This window comes from Brassica napus, chromosome C2, assembly GCF_020379485.1.
Source record: "Brassica napus cultivar Da-Ae chromosome C2, Da-Ae, whole genome shotgun sequence".
Taxonomy (NCBI): Eukaryota; Viridiplantae; Streptophyta; class Magnoliopsida; order Brassicales; family Brassicaceae; genus Brassica; species Brassica napus.
The window spans coordinates 51,250,393-51,272,582 of NC_063445.1; the positions used below are offsets into that span (position 1 = coordinate 51,250,393).

At 39.2% G+C, this 22,190-nt stretch overlaps 3 protein-coding genes and 1 long non-coding RNA gene across 4 annotated transcripts; 1 reads left to right on the forward strand and 3 right to left on the reverse strand.

The window, feature by feature from the left end:
* Positions 1 to 1,607: 1,607 nt before the first annotated feature.
* Positions 1,608 to 3,617, forward strand: LOC106375494. The gene is made up of 5 exons (XM_013815422.3): positions 1,608 to 1,876; positions 2,266 to 2,825; positions 2,905 to 2,979; positions 3,062 to 3,113; positions 3,192 to 3,617. The coding sequence occupies exons 1-5, from the start codon at positions 1,805 to 1,807 to the stop codon at positions 3,270 to 3,272; spliced, it is 840 nt and encodes a 279-aa protein (XP_013670876.2). The 5' UTR covers positions 1,608 to 1,804; the 3' UTR covers positions 3,273 to 3,617.
* Positions 3,618 to 5,540: 1,923 nt separating this feature from the next.
* Positions 5,541 to 6,675, reverse strand: LOC125582467. Its single transcript, XM_048749205.1, has 3 exons — positions 6,160 to 6,675; positions 5,814 to 5,971; positions 5,541 to 5,715 (listed from the first exon to the last, which is right to left on the reverse strand). The coding sequence occupies exons 1-3, from the start codon at positions 6,673 to 6,675 to the stop codon at positions 5,541 to 5,543; spliced, it is 849 nt and encodes a 282-aa protein (XP_048605162.1).
* Positions 6,676 to 9,907: 3,232 nt separating this feature from the next.
* On the reverse strand, positions 9,908 to 12,093 carry LOC125581468. The gene is made up of 4 exons (XR_007319084.1): positions 11,382 to 12,093; positions 11,113 to 11,283; positions 10,762 to 10,819; positions 9,908 to 10,218 (listed from the first exon to the last, which is right to left on the reverse strand). It is a non-coding gene; the product is annotated as an uncharacterized LOC125581468 (long non-coding RNA).
* Positions 12,094 to 18,130: 6,037 nt separating this feature from the next.
* Positions 18,131 to 20,262, reverse strand: LOC106428670 (succinate dehydrogenase [ubiquinone] iron-sulfur subunit 1, mitochondrial-like). The gene is made up of 2 exons (XM_013869418.3): positions 19,500 to 20,262; positions 18,131 to 18,502 (listed from the first exon to the last, which is right to left on the reverse strand). Exons 1-2 carry the CDS (start codon positions 20,159 to 20,161, stop codon positions 18,337 to 18,339), a joined length of 828 nt encoding a protein of 275 aa, XP_013724872.2. The 5' UTR covers positions 20,162 to 20,262; the 3' UTR covers positions 18,131 to 18,336.
* Positions 20,263 to 22,190: the final 1,928 nt, after the last annotated feature.

The window sequence follows — 22,190 nt, forward strand, 5'->3', positions numbered from 1 at the left end:
TCTGAAAAAATGCAATATGATTTGCTTACTTACATTCACTTTTTTGTTGTTGTTTGATTAGCAAACTTGTTTACCTTTTCAATACATTGTCAAACTACTATTAGCACTTGTTGACTCTTCATCTTTGTATCTCGATTAGATACATGGTTTATTGTAAAATAAATATTCTTGGAAATCAACATTTTAAATCGCTTAGTCCAAAGCATTTTAATACTATCAAGAAATGTAGATAACCACGATACAAATACCATTCTTGTATTGTTCCAAACTTTTACCAAACGGTGTTGCTATAAAGTCTAACCAAAAAGTTGTGATAACATATCAAACGCAAATTAGATGGTGGTGAAATTATATTTTATGCAGGGTAGGTAAATATTAGGTGTTTTTAAAATAGTGGTACAATGATACGTTTTGTTACGAGATAGTAATTCATATAGAGGATCAGATGAGCAAGCTCACTCCCAACTCATTAATGTTTATATAATATCCCTGAAAATCATAAAATCGTATTATTATTTTTCAGATCTTATAAACTCTATCTTAACGCACTTATATTTCCCTGTCAAACTGAAAAAGAGAAAGAAAATAAACTGGATGGTGAAAATAGTCTCTTGCAAAAAATATTTTAAATAAATACATTAAAGATTTTCTAATAACATGTTCTCATTACATTACAAAGTACAAACATTCATATAGACATAAAGTAACGTTCAATTTACATATAAACGGGAAATCCTGGGTTTAAATCCATTTTATTTTATTTTTGTAAATTGTAGTTGGTAAAAAAACATTCCAGAAATAGAATTAAAAAGTTTCATAATAAATAAAAATATGCAAATATTAAAGGACTCGAAAATCGGTTGCCAAGAAGAAGACCAAGTTTCTGGAATTTCTGACAAGAGGAAAAAAAAATTTGTCAGCCAGAAAACATTTTATTTTCCTTTTGCTTCAATTCTCAACCACTTCATTTCAACGACCACACATATCATAAAATCATTTCTTCCAAGTTTTTATATGAGAAAAAGACAAAAATAGCACTAAATCAAGTTTTTGTTTCCAAACTAGTATTCAAAGTCAAAAGTCACAAAAATAACACTTAATGTTTTATCAAAAGTCACAAACTTAGGGTTTAGAGTTAAAGGATGGGGTTTAGAATTTAGGGTTTAGGGTTTAGAGTTTAGAGTTTAGGGTTTAGGGTTTAGGATTTAGGGTTTAGAATTTAGGGTTTAGGGTTTAGAGTTTAGGGTTTAAGGTTTAGGGTTTAGGATTTAGGGTTTAGAGTTTAGGGTTTAGGGTTTAGAGTTGAGAAATGAGGTTTTGGGGATAAGATATAAACTTAGAAAGGTGCTATTTTGGTCATTTTTGTTTTTGAGTGCTATTTTTGTGATATAAACTTAGAAATGTGATATTTTGGACATTTGACTTTTTTATAATTCTAACCTTTTTTTTTTTTTTTTTTTGGAACACCCCCTTTTCGATTCCTATCCTCAAAAAATAACAAAAACTTACAAAAATTTAAACATTAATTTATGTTTTGATTTTATCTTCAAATTGTTGGTGGGACCCAGATCTAAATAATATTCTTGAGATCTTCTCCCCACCTCAGCTTGAGAGAAAATCTGAGTTCCCTTTCAACGACATACATACAGAGAGAGAGAGAGAGAGAGAGAGAGAGATTAAACATTTCTCCCCTTTCAAATTTTGAATTTCAAGAGACGTTTTATTGACGACGAAGCAAAAACACTTTCCTCAGAAAAATAAAAATAAAAGCTTTAATTTTGTTTGTTCATCTTGAAGCTAAAAAATGGGTGAATCTGCAGTTCTAGCTCATTCATATTCCTTCGCAGCTCCTATAACCCGCACCGATTCTCATGAGGTTAGTTTCTTCTTCTACGATTTATTGATTCCTTTCTATTTTAAAAAGCTCTGTTTTTTTTTTTTTTTTTGGAAATTTTCCCGGAAAATATCCAACGGAAACTGGGCTCTGTTCTATAAGCTTTTCATGAATACCCACCAAGAAAGTTTCAACCTTTATTGATTTAGAACAAAGGAAGCTTCTGGGTTTGTTGTTAATTGAGTCTCTAAGAAACCAAATATGAAAAGTTTCATTCTAGAGAGAGAAAGTAGCAGATAGTTTCAGCTGAAAGTTTCCAACTTTGGATTCTATAGAGAGAGGAAGCAAACGATTAGTTTCTTCATTAGATTCAACTGAAAAGTTTCGAACTTTGTGATTTTGATTTGAGTTTTTTTTTTTTTTATTTGCAGGATCACACGAACCATGCGCTTAGCCAATCAATCTCGTTTGGGAAGTTCATGACTGAGAATCTTGAATGGGGCAAGTGGTCAACTTTTTCACACAAGAAGTATGTAGAAGAAGCGGAGAAGTACTCTCGTCCTGGATCCGTCGCTCAGAAGAAAGCCTTCTTCGAAGCTCATTACAAGAGAATAGCCGAAGCCAAGAAAGCTGCAACGGAAGAGCAACCTACCGTAACGCCTGCTGAAGTCTTGCTTCAGGCTTTGGACACGCAGCCGCCTCCGTTGAGCTTGTTACCGGAGGAAGAATCAACCACCGAGAGGAAAAGTATTCAAAACGACGACGTTCTTGTTGGTGCTGTGGATGATGAAATGGAAGAAGAGAAGGAGAATGGTTTGGTTGATGAGTGTGATGACAAGGAGCAAGATGAAGAGTTGTTGAAAGAGGAGAAAACTAGGAGATCGATGACCAAGAACAGACCGGTGTTTAGATTGTCTCTGGAGAAAACAATCCCCCCTCCTAAACCTATAGATACAAGGACAGAGATTGCTACTACACCAGAGAAAACAAGGTTTGTTGTTTCTCTCTATGTAACACTAATCTTTGTCGGCAAAATATATCACTCTTTACTGATTGTTTTCAAAATACAGCGAAAGACCGATAACTCAAATCTCAGGGAAGACTGAAGAGAAACCAGTTCACCGCAAGAAATTCAGTTTCTTCAAGTAAGTCAGACTCTCTCTTTGTGTTTTTCTTCTTTGTTAGTATTGGTTTTTGATTATGGTTGGCTCTTTGTTTTACCTCCAGCTGTTTCAGGGGTAGTGCTAAAACTCGAGATCAGAATCATAGCAGGAAGAAGGTAAGAAGATCTTTCTTCAAATGAAATCACATGGTCACATCAAGATGATTCTCATATTATCTGTTGCGTGTCGCGCAGGGAAAGAGGGAGACAAAGAAACAGAAGAAGCAGTTTCTCTGTCTTTGTTTCAAGCCCAAAACTGTAAGAAGAGAATCTTAAAGAAAGAAAGCCTAAAGAAGCTTAAAGAAAATAATGTTGAAGAAACTCTTTGGGAAACAAAGACACTACACACAAAGTCTGCACATGGCGAATGGAAGAATAAAAGAGATCGATCTTAGGGTTTTCAAAAACTCAGATTGTTCGATCAAGCTACTACTTAGTGATTAAACACAAACAATTTCGTTATTACGTAGATGTCAACGAGTATGCTCTTTTTCACCAGTTTAAGGAGAGAGACTCGAGTACAATAGGAAAAAAAACTGGAAGTAGCTTCTTTTGTTTCATGTACTATGTAATGAAGAACAAGTCCAGTTTCTTAATTTGATCTGAATCTTGTTCTTTGAACTTGGCTCTTTGTTTGATAATAATAAAGGTATCAACTTTACGTGAAAGATAAAATAAACAAGAGTCTCTATAAACAATTATATTTACATTCCCAAAAGAAAAAGCTGATCCACGTGAAAGGGCATCATCGTTTCTTTCCTTTTCAGACCAAACACCAACCATCTTCTTCATCTAGCACATGTTCCATCATAACCCCCCACATCATAAAAAATCATGCTTTCATCTCATAAAAAATCATGCTTTCATCATTGTCGTGAGACCCACCATCTTCTTTGTCGCTGTTATGTCCGTTCTCTCTCTCTCTCTCCATCGTTTCAGGTTCTCCTCCTTTATCTCTTTCATTATCATCGCCAAAAATCATGCTTTCAAAACGGATCCGGTCCGGTAATGATCCCACACATGAGCAGTTTGTAGCTGGACTAGATGAAGCGATGTCGTTTGATCTCAGCCAATGCACCTGGCCAGACCCTTTTCTCCGGTGAGCTCTGGTCGGTTTGGTTGGCAGTTTGGTCAATAATGCAGAGGTTGGAGGTGAACTCGAAGAGTTGACCAGTCTTGGGTTAAGCGGCTGTGGAAGCACCCGGAAAGTCCTTGGCTATACCATGTTGGCGACCTTCTCTTCAAGCGTCTGGATGAATCTTGAACTGAATTTAGCTTGAAGGATATTGCGACACCCGTCACTTTCGAGATATAATAATAAATAAAAGCGGAAATAAAATAATAATACAACTCAAATAATAATTATAATCTCCATTATAATATAAAAGTCAATACGATGGCATAAGGCCAAAAGGCCCGATAACGATAACATCCGAAATATAAAGTACGACATAAACCGAAAGTTTGAAATGGAAATAAACATAAACGATAGATAGAAACCCAAAGGCCCAAAAGCGATAAAACGATAAGAGTGATAGAAGTCCAAAGCCCGATAGTGGTAAAAACCCAAGTCCGATAAGATCACTCCTGCTCATCGATCTCATCTAAAAGGGGGAAAGAGTGAGGGGTGAGCGACAGGGGAATCGTCCAATGAGGTATGGGATGCTATCCCGAAGTCCGGGAACACGGACATAACATTTCGAATAATTATAATTTAAATCTAATACATGTCAAACACAGTACCTAAAGTACCCAAGTAACAAGCAATGGTCCTAGCGAGGTGCACACTCACAGGCCAAATGAAACACGCCGACCTAAGTGCTCGGTAACACCGCCCTTAGACGATTTATCGACCTCTCCAGAATACGGTCCAGACGGTCGACTGAATCTAGCCGTACCCTTACAAACAATCTGACATACAGGAACACCTTCCTGTAGCCGCCCCAAACATATCCATAACTAAGAATTATATCAAGTGAATCAATCATTGTTGAACCATCTACCACCCTAGTTCCGGTTTAAACAAAGAACCTAATAACTAAACAAGCAATGGTAGACTCGATTCAAGCAGACAGAACGTATTAGAAATAAATTATATTTATTCGGAATCCTAAGCCGTGAACGAGAAGTTCAGAATAGACACTCACCTTAGCAAGGAAGAGGAGTGGTATCTATGAACTCCAACTGCTCAAATGGACTCCGAATCTGAAATTAGATCGAAATTTCGAGTCAGATCGCCTTTCGAACGGTTTAAAACGGGTATTTACGGGAAAGTCAACCCGCTGGTCAAAGATCAATTATTTAATTAATTATTTAATTAATTAATTAATTAATTAATTAATTCGGTTTATTTTAACCGATTTCCAATTGATTTTAACCGACCGGTTTAACCTAACCGAATTAAAATCAATCTAAACCGGCTAACCAACCGGTTAACCGAGTCAACCGAGTTGACTCGCTGAGTTGACTCGGCCGAGTTGACCGAGTCACCGGCGAGTCACCAGTGTCGGTCACTGGCGGCGACGGCGGAGCTGCGGCGGCGACTTACCGGAAAGTTGGCCGGCGGCGACGGCGGAGCTGCGGTGGCGGCGGCGGCGCGTGCGTTTCACGCGCGTGTGCATGGCGATCTTCTGGAGGCGCGTGAGGGCTCGCCCGGGCTCCAATCGCGGCGCGGTTGGTGTCTATGGCTTCGTCTCGACGAGAGGAACACGATGATGGTCTTGCAGGCACGAAATTCTCAACGGTTAGGAAGTTATGGGCGATTTACTAAACGGAACCGAAACTGAACTTAAATCATGGGATTTTCGCGGTGGTTACCTGCGGTTAACGGTGGTGGAGAGCTCAACACGGTCACGGGGTGCAGAGGCTCTAACGAACTCCGGTGACAAGCTCAACCTCTCCAAATCCTTCTTCTCACCTTCCCCTCTCTTTCTTTTCTCTTCCCTTCTCTTCTCTACTCTTCTCTTCTCTTCTCTCTGATTTTTTTTTTTGTTTCTTTTGATTGCAGGTGACATAGTGGAGAAGGTGGGTTTAATAGATGTGTTAATGGGTGGAGTTGGTGGAGTGAAGAAGTTAGGTCGTGACAATTCTCCCCCACTAATAAGGAATTCGTCCCGAATTCGAGTCAAGAACTTACTGCCCAACACCATCCCGAAAAAAGTACTGGATAATCAATCCTCATCTGCGGCTCAGACTCCCAGGTCTCCTCCAGAATTCCGTCTCTCTCCCAACGAACTTTGACCAACATGGTCATCATACCATTATCTGCTCTCACTTGTCGATCCAATATCTCCACTGGCTGACACGGCGCACACAAATTTCTATCAAGGTCACTGGGCGACTGTTGTAAAATGAGCTCCGGTTCTCTCACGACTTTCCTTAAAACCGAAACATGAAACACGTCATGGAAGTCTGATAACTCTTCCGATAAATCCAATCGGTAAGCAACTGCTCCAATTCGCTCCAAAATCGGGTATGGTCCCATATATCTTGGTTTAAGCTTCTTCAGCTTCCGAGTCTTAGATCCTCCTTGAAATGTCCTCATTTTCAGGTACACAAGGTCGCCAACCTGGAACTCCAAATCCTTACGCCGCTTATCTGCATAACTCTTCTGACGGTCATGGGCTTCCTTAAGCCGAACCTTGAGCATCTCAACTTGCTCTACCGTCTCTTGAACCATGGCTGGTTCTATCTCACGCCGCCCCCCCCCCCCCCCCACTTCTGTCCAACAAAGTGGTGTGCGACAAGGCCTACCATATAGAGCCTCATATGGTGCCATCCCAATACTCGAATGATAGCTGTTGTTGTAGGCAAACTCGGCTAGAGGTAGATACTTCAACCAACTACCTTCCCAATCTAAGACTCAAGCCCTGAGCATATCCTCTAAGGTCTGAATAGTCCTCTCTGATTGACCGTCTGTCTGCGGGTGATAAGCCGTACTCATATGCACTTTCGTCCCAAGCGCCTTCTGGAAGGCTCCCCAAAATTCGGACGTAAACTTTGTATCTCGATCTGATACAATGCTGACAGGAACTCCATGCAATCTCACAATCTCGCTGATGTAAGTCTGTGCTAACTGATCAGCTCTGTCCGTCTTCTTAATAGCTAGAAAATGGGCTGACTTGGTAAGTCTATCCACGATTACCCAGATGGCATTCTTTCCTCCTAAGGTGGTCGGCAACCCCGTCACAAAATCCATAGTTACCATGTCCCATTTCCACTCTGGCAATGGCAGGTTCTGCAATAACCCGCTAGGCACCTGATGCTCGGCCTTGACCATCTGACACGTTTGACACTGCGATATAAATGAAGCAACATCCCTCTTCATGTCAGGCCAATGATAATAACGCTTGAGATCCTTGTACATCTTGGTGTTTCCTGGATGGATAGAGAAACGCGAGTGGTGTGCCTGTTGCAAGATTTCCTTTTTTAACAACTCGTCATTAGGCACACAAACCCGGTTCCGATACATGAACATCCCACTCGAAGCTGTATGATATCCAATACTCTCAATCTCGATCTGCTTACACAAAGCCTTATCAGCATCCTGAGCTTTGCGTATTTTACTCAGCAAATCTGCCTGCTCTACAGCCTCGAGACAAACGGTGTCTTTGTCCACAGTAGTAGCACACAATCTGAGACTAGAGAGCATCCCAGTAAGCTCACGAACCTCTTTGGTTCCTGAAACATCGCTTCTGCGCCTACTCAAAGCATCTGCCACCTGATTAGCTTTTCCCGGATGATAAGTAATCTCCAAGTTGTAGTCTGCTAACAACTCCATCCATCTACGCTCCCTCAAATTCAAATCCGTCTGAGTAAATATGTACTTCAGACTCTGGTGGTCTGTGAAAATCTTCACCTTCTCTCCATACAAATATGGTTGGTCTGTTGGCTCTTCTCTTTGGCGGCATCTGAAATGGGGCACAAATATGTCACGACCTAACTTCTCCACTCCACCAACTCCACCCATTAACATATCTATTAAACCCACCTTCTCCACTATGTCACCTGCAATCAAAAGAAATAAAAAAAAAATCAGAGAGAAGAGAAGAGAAGAGTAGAGAAGAGAAGGGAAGAGAAAAGAAGAGAGGGGGAGGTGAGAAGAAGGATTTGGAGAGGTTGAGCTCGTCACCGGAGTTCGTTAGAGCCTCTGCACCCTATGACCGTGTTGAGCTCGCCACCACCGTTAACCGCAGGTAACCACCGGGAAAATCCCATGATTTAAGTTCAGTTTCGGTTCCGTTTAGTAAATCGCCCATAACTTCCTAACTGTTGAGAATTTCGTGCCTGCAAGACCATCATCGTGTTCTTCTCGTCGAGACGAAGCCATAGACACCAACCGCGCCGCGATTGGAGCCTGGACGAGCCTCCAGAAGATCGCCCTGCACCGCAGCTCCGCCGTCGCCGCCGGTGACCGACACCGGTGACTCGCCGGTGACTCGGTCAACTCGGCCGAGTCAACTCAGCGAGTCAACTCGGTTGACTCGGTTAACCGGTTGGTTAGCCGGTTTAAATTGATTTCAATTCGGTTAGGTTAAACCGGTCGGTTAAAATCAATTGGAAATCGGTTAGGATAAACCGAATTAATTAATTAATTAATTAAATAATTAATTAAATAATTGATCTTTGACCAGCGGGTTGACTTTCCCGTAAATACCCGTTTTAAACCGTTCGAAAAGTGTTCTGACTCGAAATTTCGATCTGATTTCAGATTTGGAGTCCATTTGAGCAGTTGGAGTTCATAGATACCACTCCTCTTCCTTGCTAAAGTGAGTGTCTATTCCGAACTTCTCGTTCACGGCTTAGGATTCCGAATAAATATAATTTATTTCTAATATGTTCTGTCTGCTTGAATCGAGTCTACCATTGCTTGTTTAGTTATTAGGTTCTTTGCTTAAACCGGAACTAGGGTGGTAGATGGTTCAACAATGATTGATTCACTTGATATAATTCTTAGTTATGGATATGTTTGGGGCGGCTACAGGAAGGTGTTCCTGTATGTCAGATTGTTTGTAACGGTACGGCCAGATTCAGTCGACCGTCTGGACCGTATTCTGGAGAGGTCGATAAATCGTCTAAGGGCGGTGTTACCGAGCACTTAGGTCGGCGTGTTTCATTTGGCCTGTTAGTGGGCAGCGAGTGTGCGCCTTGCTAGGACCATTGCTTGTTACTTGGGTACTTTAGGTACCGTGTTTGACATGTATTAGATTTAAATTATAATTATTCGAAATGTTATGTCCGTGTTCCCGGACTTCGGGATAGCATCCCATACCTCATTGGGCGATTCCCCTGTCGTTCACCCTTCACTCTTTCCCCCTTTTAGGTGAGATCGATGAGCAGGAGTGATCTTATCGGACTTGGGCTTCTTGGTGCTATTTGGGCTTTTGGGCTTTTACCACTATCGGGCTTTGAACTTCTATCACTCTTATCGTTTTATCGCTTTTGGGCCTTTGGGCTTCTATCTATCGTTTATGTTTATTTCCATTTCAGACTTTCGGTTTATGTCGTACTTTATATTTCGGATGTTATCGTTATCGGGCCTTTTGGCCTTATGCCATCGTATTGACTTTTATATTATAATGGAGATTAATATTATTATTTGAGTTGTATTATTATTTTATTTCCGCTTTTATTTATTATTATATCTCGAAAGTGACGGGTGTCACAAAATAAGTCAACTTCCGATGAACAATGAATTCATTAATTAAAGGAGTAATATCGGACGAAACGGTGCTATTGGTTTTAATTTTTAAAATTCTCAAATCTCCACTAAAACTTCCAAAACCGTATAAAACCGAATTAAAATCGAGTCAAAACCGAGTCTCCACGAATCGCCATCCCGGGTCGGGGCCGGGACGGAACCCGCTCTGATACCAAATTGTGACACCCGTCACTTTCGAGATATAATAATAAATAAAAGCGGAAATAAAATAATAATACAACTCAAATAATAATTATAATCTCCATTATAATATAAAAGTCAATACGATGACATAAGGCCAAAAGGCCCGATAACGATAACATCCGAAATATAAAGTACGACATAAACCGAAAGTCTGAAATGGAAATAAACATAAACGATAGATAGAAGCCCAAAGGCCCAAAAGCGATAAAACGATAAGAGTGATAGAAGTCCAAAGCCCGATAGTGGTAAAAGCCCAAAAGCCCAAATAGCACCAAAAAGCCCAAGTCCGATAAGATCACTCCTGCTCATCGATCTCACCTAAAAGGGGGAAAGAGTGAGGGGTGAGCGACAGGGGAATCGCCCAATGAGGTATGGGATGCTATCCCGAAGTCCGGGAACACGGACATAACATTTCGAATAATTATAATTTAAATCTAATACATGTCAAACACGGTACCTAAAGTACCCAAGTAACAAGCAATGGTCCTAGCGAGGTGCACACTCACAGGCCAAATAAAACACGCCGACCTAAGTGCTCGGTAACACCGCCCTTAGACGATTTATCGACCTCTCCAGAATACGGTCCAGACGGTCGACTGAATCTGGCCGTACCCTTACAAACAATCTGACATACAGGAACACCTTCCTATAGCCGCCCCAAACATATCCATAACTAAGAATTATATCAAGTGAATCAATCATTGTTGAACCATCTACCACCCTAGTTCCGGTTTAAACAAAGAACCTAATAACTAAACAAGCAATGGTAGACTCGATTCAAGCAGACAGAACGTATTAGAAATAAATTATATTTATTCGGAATTCTAAGCCGTGAACGAGAAGTTCGGAATAGACACTCACCTTAGCAAGGAAGAGGAGTGGTATCTATGAACTCCAACTGCTCAATTGGACTCCGAATCTGAAATAAGATCGAAATTTCGAGTCAGATCGCATTTCGAACGGTTTAAAACGGGTATTTACGGGAAAGTCAACCCGCTGGTCAAAGATCAATTATTTAATTAATTAATTAATTAATTAATTAATTAATTAATTCGGTTTATTTTAACCGATTTCCAATTGATTTTAACCGACCGGTTTAACCTAACCGAATTAAAATCAATTTAAACCGGCTAACCAACCGGTTAACCGAGTCAACCGAGTTGACCGAGTCACCGGTGAGTCACCGGTGTCGGAGCTGCGGCGGCGACTTACCGGAACGCGACGGCGGAGCTGCGGTGGCGGTGCCGTGATTGGAGCCCGGACGAGCCCTCACGCGCGCGTGCAGGGCGATCTTCTGGAGGCGCGTGAGGGCTCGTACGGGCTCCAATCGCGGCACGGTTGGTGTCTATGGCTTCGTCTCGACGAGAGGAACACGATGATGGTCTTGCAGGCACGAAATTCTCAACGGTTAGGAAGTTATGGGCGATTTACTAAACGGAACCGAAACTGAACTTAAATCATGGGATTTTCGCGGTGGTTACCTGTGGTTAACGGTGGTGGCGAGCTCAACACGGTCACGGGGTGCAGAGGCTCTAACGAACTCCGGTGACGAGCTCAACCTCTCCAAATCCTTCTTCTCACCTTCCCCTCTCTTCTTTTCTCTTCCCTTCTCTTCTCTACTCTTCTCTTTTCTTCTCTCTGATTTTTTTTTTTTTTTCTTTTGATTACAGGTGACATAGTGGAGAAGGTGGGTTTAATAGATGTGTTAATGGGTGGAGTTGGTGGAGTGGAGAAGTTAGGTCGTGACAGATATATTAGCCAAGAGCCTTTAATGGAGAAAGGAATATACTCAAAAACAAAAAAGTGTAACGTATACATCCAAAATAGTAGTTTGTGGGTCAAGTTAATGAGTTGGTGTTACAGGTAACGTGCAAATGTTACATTACAGAGATGCAAATGTTCACATTCTCTGTCACAATATACATGAAAGACACAAATCCGGCAACACCGAACGCAAACCGGACGCTGTTTCTCTATGTTGCAGCCACAGCAAGATGTTTCACAATCGTTGTTGCAACCTACCTGATTAAGCGTTTAACCACAAGTCAATTAACCTAATGTGCCAACAATACTACAATCGAATGGTATGTCATTGTAGCATTTTAGGATCGAATCCACGGAGAACTAGAGAATTATGACACCAAGAATACACAAGCTTTCTTAATCTAAGCAAATAAAAAGAGGTTTATGATCTAAACTAGTGAAATAGAAAGACACCTAAAAAAAATACAAGCAAATAAAGACAAGCTCTTGGGTCAAGTTATTGATTAGAGTGATAAAATACTATCTCAAGATGCTCAAACAATCAACAATTGCTAATCTTTAGGCCTAAGATCACTAATTTGAGCTAATCCACTCCCGTGATAATAACTCCTATGCTAATCAAGTTTTTAACATCAATTCTCATTGGTTAATTACCATCAAGTATGCATGAATCACAAGTCCTAATAGCCACTAAACAACCTTAGCATCAACTCCCGTTGGCTAAGCAAGTAAAGCACATTGATTGATATTTCAAGCAATTCATCAAACACCTTCCGGGCATGAAATAACTTATGATCAAGATATGATTTTCCAACCTATATCTAGCATTAAACACACCAATCAAGTAAAGATCATTTAGATTAAGCACATAGCATCATAGATCAAGCACTAATTAATCATTCTAGTCTACTAAACCCAAGAACTCTAAAGGTTCTACTCACTAGTATCCATGAAACCACACAAACCCATAACAGATTGTTGGATAAACAAGAGATTAAGAGATAGATAAACAAAAGTTAACAAAATAAATACTTAAACCAAGCAAGATTCACAAGATTCAAGTTTAGAAACAAGAGAAATTACAAAACTATAGCTTAGGTAGTCTAGGGTTTTCAATCCCTTAAAATACCTTTTATAGACAATAGAATCGAACCGGGTCGATCCGGGACAAACCGGATCAAACCAAGATAGAAAATGGGTGATTTATGGGTCTTGACCACGGACTGGCTCGGTCCGCGGCTATGCTCTAATTCCGCGGCCAGGTCTCGTCCGCGACACGTACCCGCGGCCATCTCTGCTTAAACTCGACCTCACTGCCTTGAATCCGCGGACGGCTTCATACCGCGGCCTCCACCCGCGGCCCATGCCTTCTTTACTCGACCTCACTGGCCCAAATGCTTCAATCCGTGGCCTCCACCCGCGGTCCATCCTATCTTTACGGTATGATTGATATGACTCCAGTAAATCGGTTATAACTTCTTCAATACATCTCCAAATTACTTGAAACTACATTCATTAGAAAGCTAACTCAATTTCCTATGTCCTCGCAAAAGATGAGCTTCAAATAATATATTTAAGACCTTCATCCATGTTGATATTTCAACCTTTTGTGGCTTAATCTCCTCCAAAATCATTAGAACCACTCCAAAACTGAAAACATACAAATGAACATGCAAATGCACTATATAATACTAAATCAAATAAAGGAGATAGAATGTGATGAAAATGAATGCTTAAAAGATGTAAAAATGCAAGATATCAACTCCCCCAAACTATCTTTTTACTTGTCCTCAAGTAAACTTTCAAAATCAATCAAGTAGAAAAAGTTTGAAATTGAGTGCTTATAACCAAAAGAGACACTTTCTAGCCTTCAACTTAACATCCTAAGGAAAACATAGCAAATAGCATGAGCAACCCTCTTAGTACACTCTAGCTTCTCAAGACCTATCAAGACTCTTTTATCTTTACACAAGTTACATTGCCATTCAATCAACAAGTTCCTTAGCCAACCCTCATATTTATTCACACACACACAAGGTGAATTCTTGCAAATGGATATTTGATCTCAATAATTTGGTTTGGTGAGAGAAGATAGTCTAATGTGAAGAAAGAGGAGGGTTCAAACGTAATCTTTTATGGTGACTTACACTCAAAGAGAAGAGCTAGATCATTATGCAAAATTTATCTAAGAAAAGAAACAATTCATGCATACAATGACTTGTTCTCATCATTCTACCCATTTCCTAAATGATTCAAAGCTCTACTCTTCTTCTTTTCATCATCCCAAAACCCAAAGATACACTCACTTTCATCTCTCACCCAATGAACACATTCTCATTTCTTATTTTAGCCAACTAGGGATTCTTTTTTTTTTTTTACTCAGCTCTTTTTTTTCTTTTCCCCACTCTTTTCATGTTTTTTTTTTCTTTTATTCTAAAGGAGATTCTATTTATAAACACAAGAGCCTTTTAAAAAAAAAAAAAAAATCTCTAGTGGCTTTCTTTCCTTTTCTCACTCTTTTTGGTTCATTTCTTTTCACTTTCACTCACATCCCAATCCCAAGATCAAAATCAAGCATACAAACCCAAAAAACCATCCTAAGTGCTAGCTCAAATGAGGACCTAGTGCTAGCCAAAGATAAGAACAAACCATTGTCGTTCCTAATACTCTCAAGATTTTGCACATGACTAGATTTCACAAAAAGGCCTCAATCAAGCAAATCAATGTTGGCTTCAAGGAATGGTGAGGGTTCATAGGTATGGGAGTGCCATTTGGGTTAGCAAAGATTGGTACAAAGAGAGAAAGATAACCCAAATGTGTATAATATCCATGATCAAGTATGCAAATGCCCATATGCAAGAGACATTAAGTTCCTTAAGTCTTAGTTCATTTGGAGTTGGTTTCAAGAACAATGTCAATCATCAAGCAAGCAACATGTTTCAAGAAGAGTTTTCAAGGCTCGAAGCTTACAAGCTTTTTCAAGAGATGCTTAAGCTACTTGCTATGTTTAGCTAGGATGTCAAATTGAGTTCTAGACATGTGTTCTTTACAAGGTTTTTCCCAATGCATGAATGGAAACTAAATGCTTCTAGACTCAATCCTAAAGATGAAAATGAAACAAGATATGAATCTAAATGCTTGTTTTGGTGTTTTTTCAAAAAAAAAAAAAAAATCAAATTTTGTGGTTTTTCTATGCAAATAAGTATTCACAATGTAATGCATGAAACTCGTGACAAGTAAACAAAACAGAAAATGATGTGAGATAGTAGACTCTTCCCCAAACTTACTTCACACAGTCCCTTGTGTGAGAGTAAGCTCAAAGAAGAGATCTAAGGGGAAAAAATAAACATGAAAACTAAATATGTACAAGGTTGGAGTGACACTTACTTGGAGTTACTGGCTGAATTGGGTGGTAGAGGACCCTTGGCCTCAGATTTGTTCCATTGGGAGAGACGGGCTGAAGCGGAGAAGTGAAGGAGGAATGTGTTTAAGCTCTTTACCCATGTAGTGAAGACCCTCTTGCCAAAGCTTGGATCACCAGGATCATACTCATCATAGAACCAACCCCTGAACTCATTCATTCTAATCTCTTCAAAGGTTACCTTCCTTAGATCATCAACAATGATTTTCTTGGTGGAGAGAATACCAAGATGCTTGTCAAAGGGTTTGTCCATAGGAAAGCCTTCTTCTTGCACCTCTTTGGGAGATTTTTCAATGTGAATCACTAGATTCTCCTTAGACTCTTCACCCCTTGTTCCTTTCTTAGAAATAAGCTTCACATGCATTTCCTCCTTGGTTGAGAACTCATCCATAACCAATGAGATCTCTCTTGTTTTCTTCATGCACTCAACAATCAAACCATCACCACAAAGATCTTCAAGGCTTCTTTCAACCAAGAATACTTCTTTATCATTTCTCCTTGTTGAATAAGCCATGGATGCAATTGGTTCATCTTGCTCTTCATATCTTATCACAAGTTTCTCATCTGCCATGCATCCAAGGAGTACTTCAAGCTCATGTATAGAGTCTTCAGCTTCTTCTTGAAATCCATCCTTGATTTGAACATTAATCCATGGTGTGTTCTTCATAAGTGTTGGTGTTGTAAAGAGGAGTGATGCTTTCTTCTTGATCTTCATTCATGTGAAAGATGTTGTTGTTGAAAGACTTCACATGTGCTATAACTCCATCCAACTTTGAGCTAAGAGCTTTGCCATTAGCATTTATCTTGGTGGAAAGAGAATCAAGTTGCCTTTCCATCTTAATTTTTCCCCTTTCTTGATTCTCCAACAACTTCTCAAGCATGTTGATGATGTTTTCTTCATTTGAGGCTTGAGAAAAGTTAGCTTCTTCTTCTTCATACTCTAAATCCTAAGGTTGGTGTCACTCACCATATTTATATTGGTGTCCTTGACCAAAGTCTCCATGTGGTTGATACTCCAATGAGGTGGTTGGTTCATAAGCTCTTTCACAAGATGTGGAGCTTCTAGATATCATCCTTTCTTGACTCTCCAAAATAGCCTTGAGCATTGATTCCAAGTCAAGAGACATGATCTTCCTCTCTTGTGAATGTACCTTGCAAAAAAACAACCACTTGAAAGGGAATTAGTAACCAAACAAAGCAAAACAAAACATAAGAAAATAAAGCTTAGTCTCAAAAAATTTTGAAATCCTAATGATAAATCTACAAGTTCCCCGGCAACGGCGCCAAATTTGAAATGGACTTTTCAAGGGTCCAATAATCAAATCATTATAGTAATTAAGATGTCAATCCATTTCTAAGTATTTTGATGCAAAGAGAATGCAAGTTCAGACTTAATCTAAGTGCAATCAAGTGATAAGATGATTTTGAACTAGAATACTACTAAAATGTAATAAAGAACAAATCTTTCTTTTTTTAATGAGATGGAAGAACTCATGGGCTAAGGAAATTGACCTTGGGTGATCAAGTTTCAATCTAAAGGTGGTACCTTTCAATCAATCTGTCAACGTTAGACTTAGACACACTCCTAAACAAACTCTATCTCTAGACGAATGCTCATTCACTAAGATAACTCAAACATCAAATTTCTTTTGTTGAATATTATTTAAGCAATCATTAATATCAAGTCCATTAGCCGTCTTAACACCTTTAACAACAAATCTCTTTGGTAAAGAATGTTAAAAGCTTAGGAGTGTTGGTTCAGGAATTTCATCAAACACCTTTCGGGTATGAAATGCCTAAAACTCAACTTTAGAGAGGCCAACTCTAAAATTGCAATAAAGCACTCTACTAGCAAGGAACAAGATGGATCTATACTAAAACACCTTAGATCTAGCTTAATCACCCTTAGTCTCCCTAACCCATGAATCCAAAGATGACTACTCACTAATCTTCATGATAAACCCAAGAATCAATGATGATTTGGTGTTAATCATGATTAGTGATCAATATAACTAAGCAATCACAAAAGATAATGATCAAGATTAGATCTTTCACCTAAAAGTTCTTTGTGATTAGATAGAAAATAAGATAAGTCCTAAGATTAGGTCTAAAAAGTATTTATAAAGGCTTAAAACTCGAACCGGGTCGACCCGACAAACCCGGGTTTGACCCGAAAGACAAATGGGCGAAATGGTCTTGGCATTGACCGCAGACGGCTCCAACCCTCGGCCGTGGTCCGCGGTCTGTCCCATCAAAACTCAATCTCTCTGGCTTGTTTCCGCGGACCATGCTCGTCCGTAGTCGACGTCCGCGCTCCATCTTCGTCCAATCCCGCGGACGACCTCAACCCGCGTCCGTGACCCGCAGTTCGTCCACACCAAATCAACCTCTCGGCCACGATTCCGCGGACTGCACTCACCCGCAGCCATGACCCGCGGTTCGTCCAGCTTCAATTGTCTTCACTGCCCATAATCCGCGGACATGATTGGTCCGCGGAATGCGTCCACGGTAGAAGCATGTTTTGCACCTTCTTCATGATTTCCCATCAAACTCTCCATACTTCAACTTGAGCTTTTCCAAACCTAAAATACCATACATGCATATGCTATGTACCTAATTAGACTCTAAATACATCCTAAATGATCTAAATGAGTATGGAAATGATGCTTAAAACCATGCAAAATCTCAAGACATCACTACCAGAAGAAGCAATTACAAAAAAACACATGTAGCTTATGTACCTTCCACAGTAAGAAACTGAGACTTGTCGTGTTTCTGAGAAATCGTAAAGAACTAAAACTGTTTGGTTGCTAGAGAAATATCAGTTGCCGTGCCAATAATGAACAAAGAGACAAAGAACAGAACTAGTGCTGTCAGTCCAATCTCTCTTGTTTGTGCCAGTACTTGGGGTTATACTTACGCAGTCAACCATATGCCAAGGAAGTAATATGTTTTCTATGGCTAAGCTATGTTAATCTATCACGTTGAGTTCATATGTAGACACAAGTATAAAAAGACAATGCAGATGGAACACAAAAGAGTAGATGAGGTTTAAGTTTTCTTCAGTTTTATTACTCAAAGAGATTTTTCAGCAAGATACAACCACAAAGCTCATCTACTTGGGAAGAGTTGCCAAAAGAGTTTCTTTCAGGTGCAAATATCTGGCAACAACAATACAAAAATTAATTGAAAATCCAAGACGTTGTGAAGATTATTAGCTTCAGTGACCGCACAATACTTCAAAAAGCTGTTCAGCGCTGAAGTTGCTTGATATGCGCGATCTGTTTGCCTGGGTTCAAACCCTTTGGACAGGCACGGGCGCAGTTCAAGATTGTATGGCAACGGTAAAGCTTGAACTCGTCGTCAATAGCCTCAAGTCTCTCCTTAGTGTACTCATCACGACTGTCGCTTATCCACCTGCACATATGAAAACAAGTATTTAGTTAAAACACACATCAAAAGATCAAAACTTTATCTACTATCTCGGTTATAATTAGCTTCCCAAAACAAAACATTGAACATACTGTTTCCACAATCCGATTGGAAACACTAATTCAAGCAGCAAAATAGAAATGAAGAACCACACAAGCCGAGTCAATGCGCCTAACAACAAGATATGCATACACGAATATTCCAATTGAAAGATCAAAACTTTATCTACTGGCTGGACTAAAAACAGCTTACCAAACCAAAACATTGAACATATTGTTTCTACAATTAGATTGGAAACACTAATTCAAGCAGCAAAACAGAAGTGAAGAACCACACAACACAAGTCGAATCAATGCAGCTAACAACAAGATATGTTGTATACACGAACTCTCAACCATCCATACAAATTCTGAAAACAGGTTCCTAGTCCTACATTATGCAGCCTATTCCCATAAAAGGCCAACTTGAATAGTGTTAAAACACATCGAAAGATCAAAACTTTATCTACTAACGCAATCAAAAACAACTTCCCAAACCAAAACACTGAACATACTGTTTCTACAACTAGATAGATTGGAAACACTAATTCAAGTACCACTACACAACTCGAATCAATGGAGCTAACAACAAGATATATATACACGAATCTTCCCAACCATCCATGCAAATTCTGAAAACAGGTTCCTAGTCCTACAACATGCAACCTATTCCCATAAAAAAAACTCGAATAGTGTTACAAACACATCGAAAAATCAAAACTTTATCTACTGACTCGATAAAAAAAAACAACTTCCCAAACCAAAAGATTGAACATACTGTTTCTACAATTAGACACAAGCCGAATCAATGCAGCTAACAACAAGATATCTATACACAAATCTTCCCCACCATCTATGCAAACTCTGAAAGCAGGTTCCTAGCCCCCAATGTGCAGCCTATTCCCATTCACAAGCCATCAACACTACCAATCTCATATCTTTACCTGTTGGCATGTAGCAAAGCAGCAGGGCCAAGATAAGACTCGGGGTTCCACCAATAACTAGGACACGACGTGCTACAACAAGCACAAAGAATACACTCATACATCCCATCAAGCTTAGCCCTATCCTTCTTACTCTGCAGAATCTCCTTCCCAGGCTCAGACGCCGGACTCTTCCTCTTCAGCCACGGCTCGATACTCTTATACTGATTATAAAAATTCGTCATGTCCACCACCAGATCCTTGATCACGAACATATGCGGCAAGGGAGTGATCGTCGTCTCCTTGGATCCCTCCTCGATCTTCGTCAAGCACGCGAGCCCGTTGCACCCGTCGATGTTCATCGCGCACGAGCCGCAGATCCCTTCTCGGCACGAGCGGCGGAAGGTGAGGGAGGGATCCATCTCGTTCTTGATCTTGATTAGGGCGTCGAGGACCATCGGGCCACAGTCCTTGAGGTCGATCTGGTAGTCTTGGAGCTCGGGCTTGCTGGGGTTGTCGGGGTTCCATCGGTAGATCTGGAACGTCTTCAGGTTCGATGCTTTGCCGCCGCCGCCGCCGTTATCCGTTGAGGAAGCTGTTAATCGCGACGGGATTAGCCTCACCGCGGTGGTTAATCGCGACGGATTGGTTCTAACGAATCTTCCGATTAAACCGGAGGCCATTTTCACGGAGCGAAATAAAACGATGAAGATTGAAATGGTTGAATATTAATTATTAATATTAAAACCAAAATTAGCAATATTAATTATATTATATTTATATATATATACACACGAGATCACCTACGTGTGCGCTTTTGTACATGTGAGGCTTAAGCTTCATCTACGTAGAAGAGCCGTAGATCTTTTGAACTAGTAAAGCTTCGAGACATTACGACCGTTTGTTATGGATACCCATTTTGGTCAATCGTGGCGATCACACCACTGGATATTTTGGAGGCGTGTCATCTAAGACGTGGCAATATTCCATTTGATGACTTTCGAAAAAGAGGAGCTGGCAAGAGGAAAAACACACGAGGAACACTTTGTCACATGACTCGCATAACATTTTTTTACCATGCATAAACATTTTTTTCGGCATGTATAAACTTTAAGTTCAGCAACAAACAATGAGAACGTTTTGTATGTGGAAAGTTTTTCTAATTGGAAGATGTTCCGAGCCGAAAGAGATAGAGAACAATGTATATATATATTTTGAACAAGTTTGGGTGTTGATGAGAATTGGGATAATTCATATGGTGGACAATACATGAATCATTAGTCTCTTCTCAAATTAAATATGAATATGTTCTCTTCACCGCATTAATGTTATGGTTTATGAATTAACATGTTGATTTGGTACATTCCTTTATTGTGTGGAATGTTCTTATAATCCATTAACGTTAGTGTTAGCCAACTGAAATATTTGTTAATTAAAGTGTATATATTTTCACCACTAACGTTGTTAAACGATGGAATCTAAACACAAATTTCGAATTATTTGACTGTGAGTCTATAATAATGAATGATTATGTATGTGCACTTGCATTTGCGGTCTTCTTATCTCACTTTGGGTACTATTATTAGAATCATCTAAAAATACGTAGAATATTTCATGTTTAAATTTTGGATCAAAACTATAACGTGGTGACACATTGTACAAAACTTGGACAAATGAGTTTTAAATCAACATCAAATCATTAAAACTTGTAGGATGTTAAGAGAGAAAGAAGTCATCAACCCAAATGAATTCTATCTAATACTAAATTCCCAAGAACGACGCCTCTATATTTCACCTTGATTGTGTGACATATCAGAAGCATAGAGTCTCATGCCGCTGTTATTCTTTATCTCATATACATGGGGATTTGCTTGTCTAAAACAAGCATACATGCACCATGATGGAGCGTGAAGGTACATCAACACCAATATAAATTTATTTCCAGCTATTTATAGTCATATTAACCATTTAGTTTATAGAGTTTCACCATTATGTATCATATCATGGTACAATTTTTATTATCATGAATTACCCAAAATGAAGTTAAAGCCAAATGGATGACATTTTTAAACGGATTTTATATCATATAATATTGGTTCTTTGTTTTCTATAACAACAATTAGATCTTCAGAAGTTTTTGGAGGTTGATACACCTCTTCAACGCTACATATCTAGCTGATCTTAAATCCAAAATTAAACATTTTTCTTGATCAAAATCAAAGTAAAAGAAAGAAACCAATTCCCAAAAGATTATAAATCTAAGATCAATCAGTCAGATTCATAAAAACCATCTTACAAAAAGAAACACTAGAGAAATCAATCCCTGAAAAAGTTATACACTTAAGATTAATAGTAGATTCAGATCCAATTAAAATTAAAAAGTTTGAAAGTGAAAACTAATTTGTCCGAGAAGAAGAGCTTTGTATTTTTCTCCATATTATTGATTTTACATAATAAACATAATATTTTTTTCCGCTTGCTTCATCTCTCTCTATATATATTTTTTTGTCTACACTCCAAAGTGAGAAACAAGAATAAAAATTAACACAAAAGAGAAAATCAGAGAAAAATATTTTAATTTACACATTAAATACATACATGGCGATAGGTGTCATGATTTGATTTTTTGTCTCACAACAATATCTCTAATTTCCATTTTATATTTTACTAATTATGTTTATTCTTGTATTTGTTGCAGATTGTACGTTGATG

Coding starts and splice junctions, on each gene's coding strand:
- LOC106375494 (XM_013815422.3), top strand. CDS start 1,805: ATGGGTGAATCTGCAGTTCTAGCTCATTCATATTCCTTCGCAGCTCCT. Junction 1,877..2,265: donor CCCGCACCGATTCTCATGAG/GTTAGTTTCTTC, acceptor TTTTATTTGCAG/GATCACACGAACCATGCGCT. Junction 2,826..2,904: donor ACTACACCAGAGAAAACAAG/GTTTGTTGTTTC, acceptor TTCAAAATACAG/CGAAAGACCGATAACTCAAA.
- LOC106428670 (XM_013869418.3), bottom strand. CDS start 20,161: ATGGCCTCCGGTTTAATCGGAAGATTCGTTAGAACCAATCCGTCGCGA. Junction 18,503..19,499: donor GCTTTGCTACATGCCAACAG/GTAAAGATATGA, acceptor TCATATGTGCAG/GTGGATAAGCGACAGTCGTG.
- LOC125582467 (XM_048749205.1), bottom strand. CDS start 6,675: ATGGTTCAAGAGACGGTAGAGCAAGTTGAGATGCTCAAGGTTCGGCTT. Junction 5,972..6,159: donor AGATGAGGATTGATTATCCA/GTACTTTTTTCG, acceptor AAAAAAAATCAG/AGAGAAGAGAAGAGAAGAGT. Junction 5,716..5,813: donor TCCACCACCGTTAACCGCAG/GTAACCACCGCG, acceptor CGTGCCTGCAAG/ACCATCATCGTGTTCCTCTC.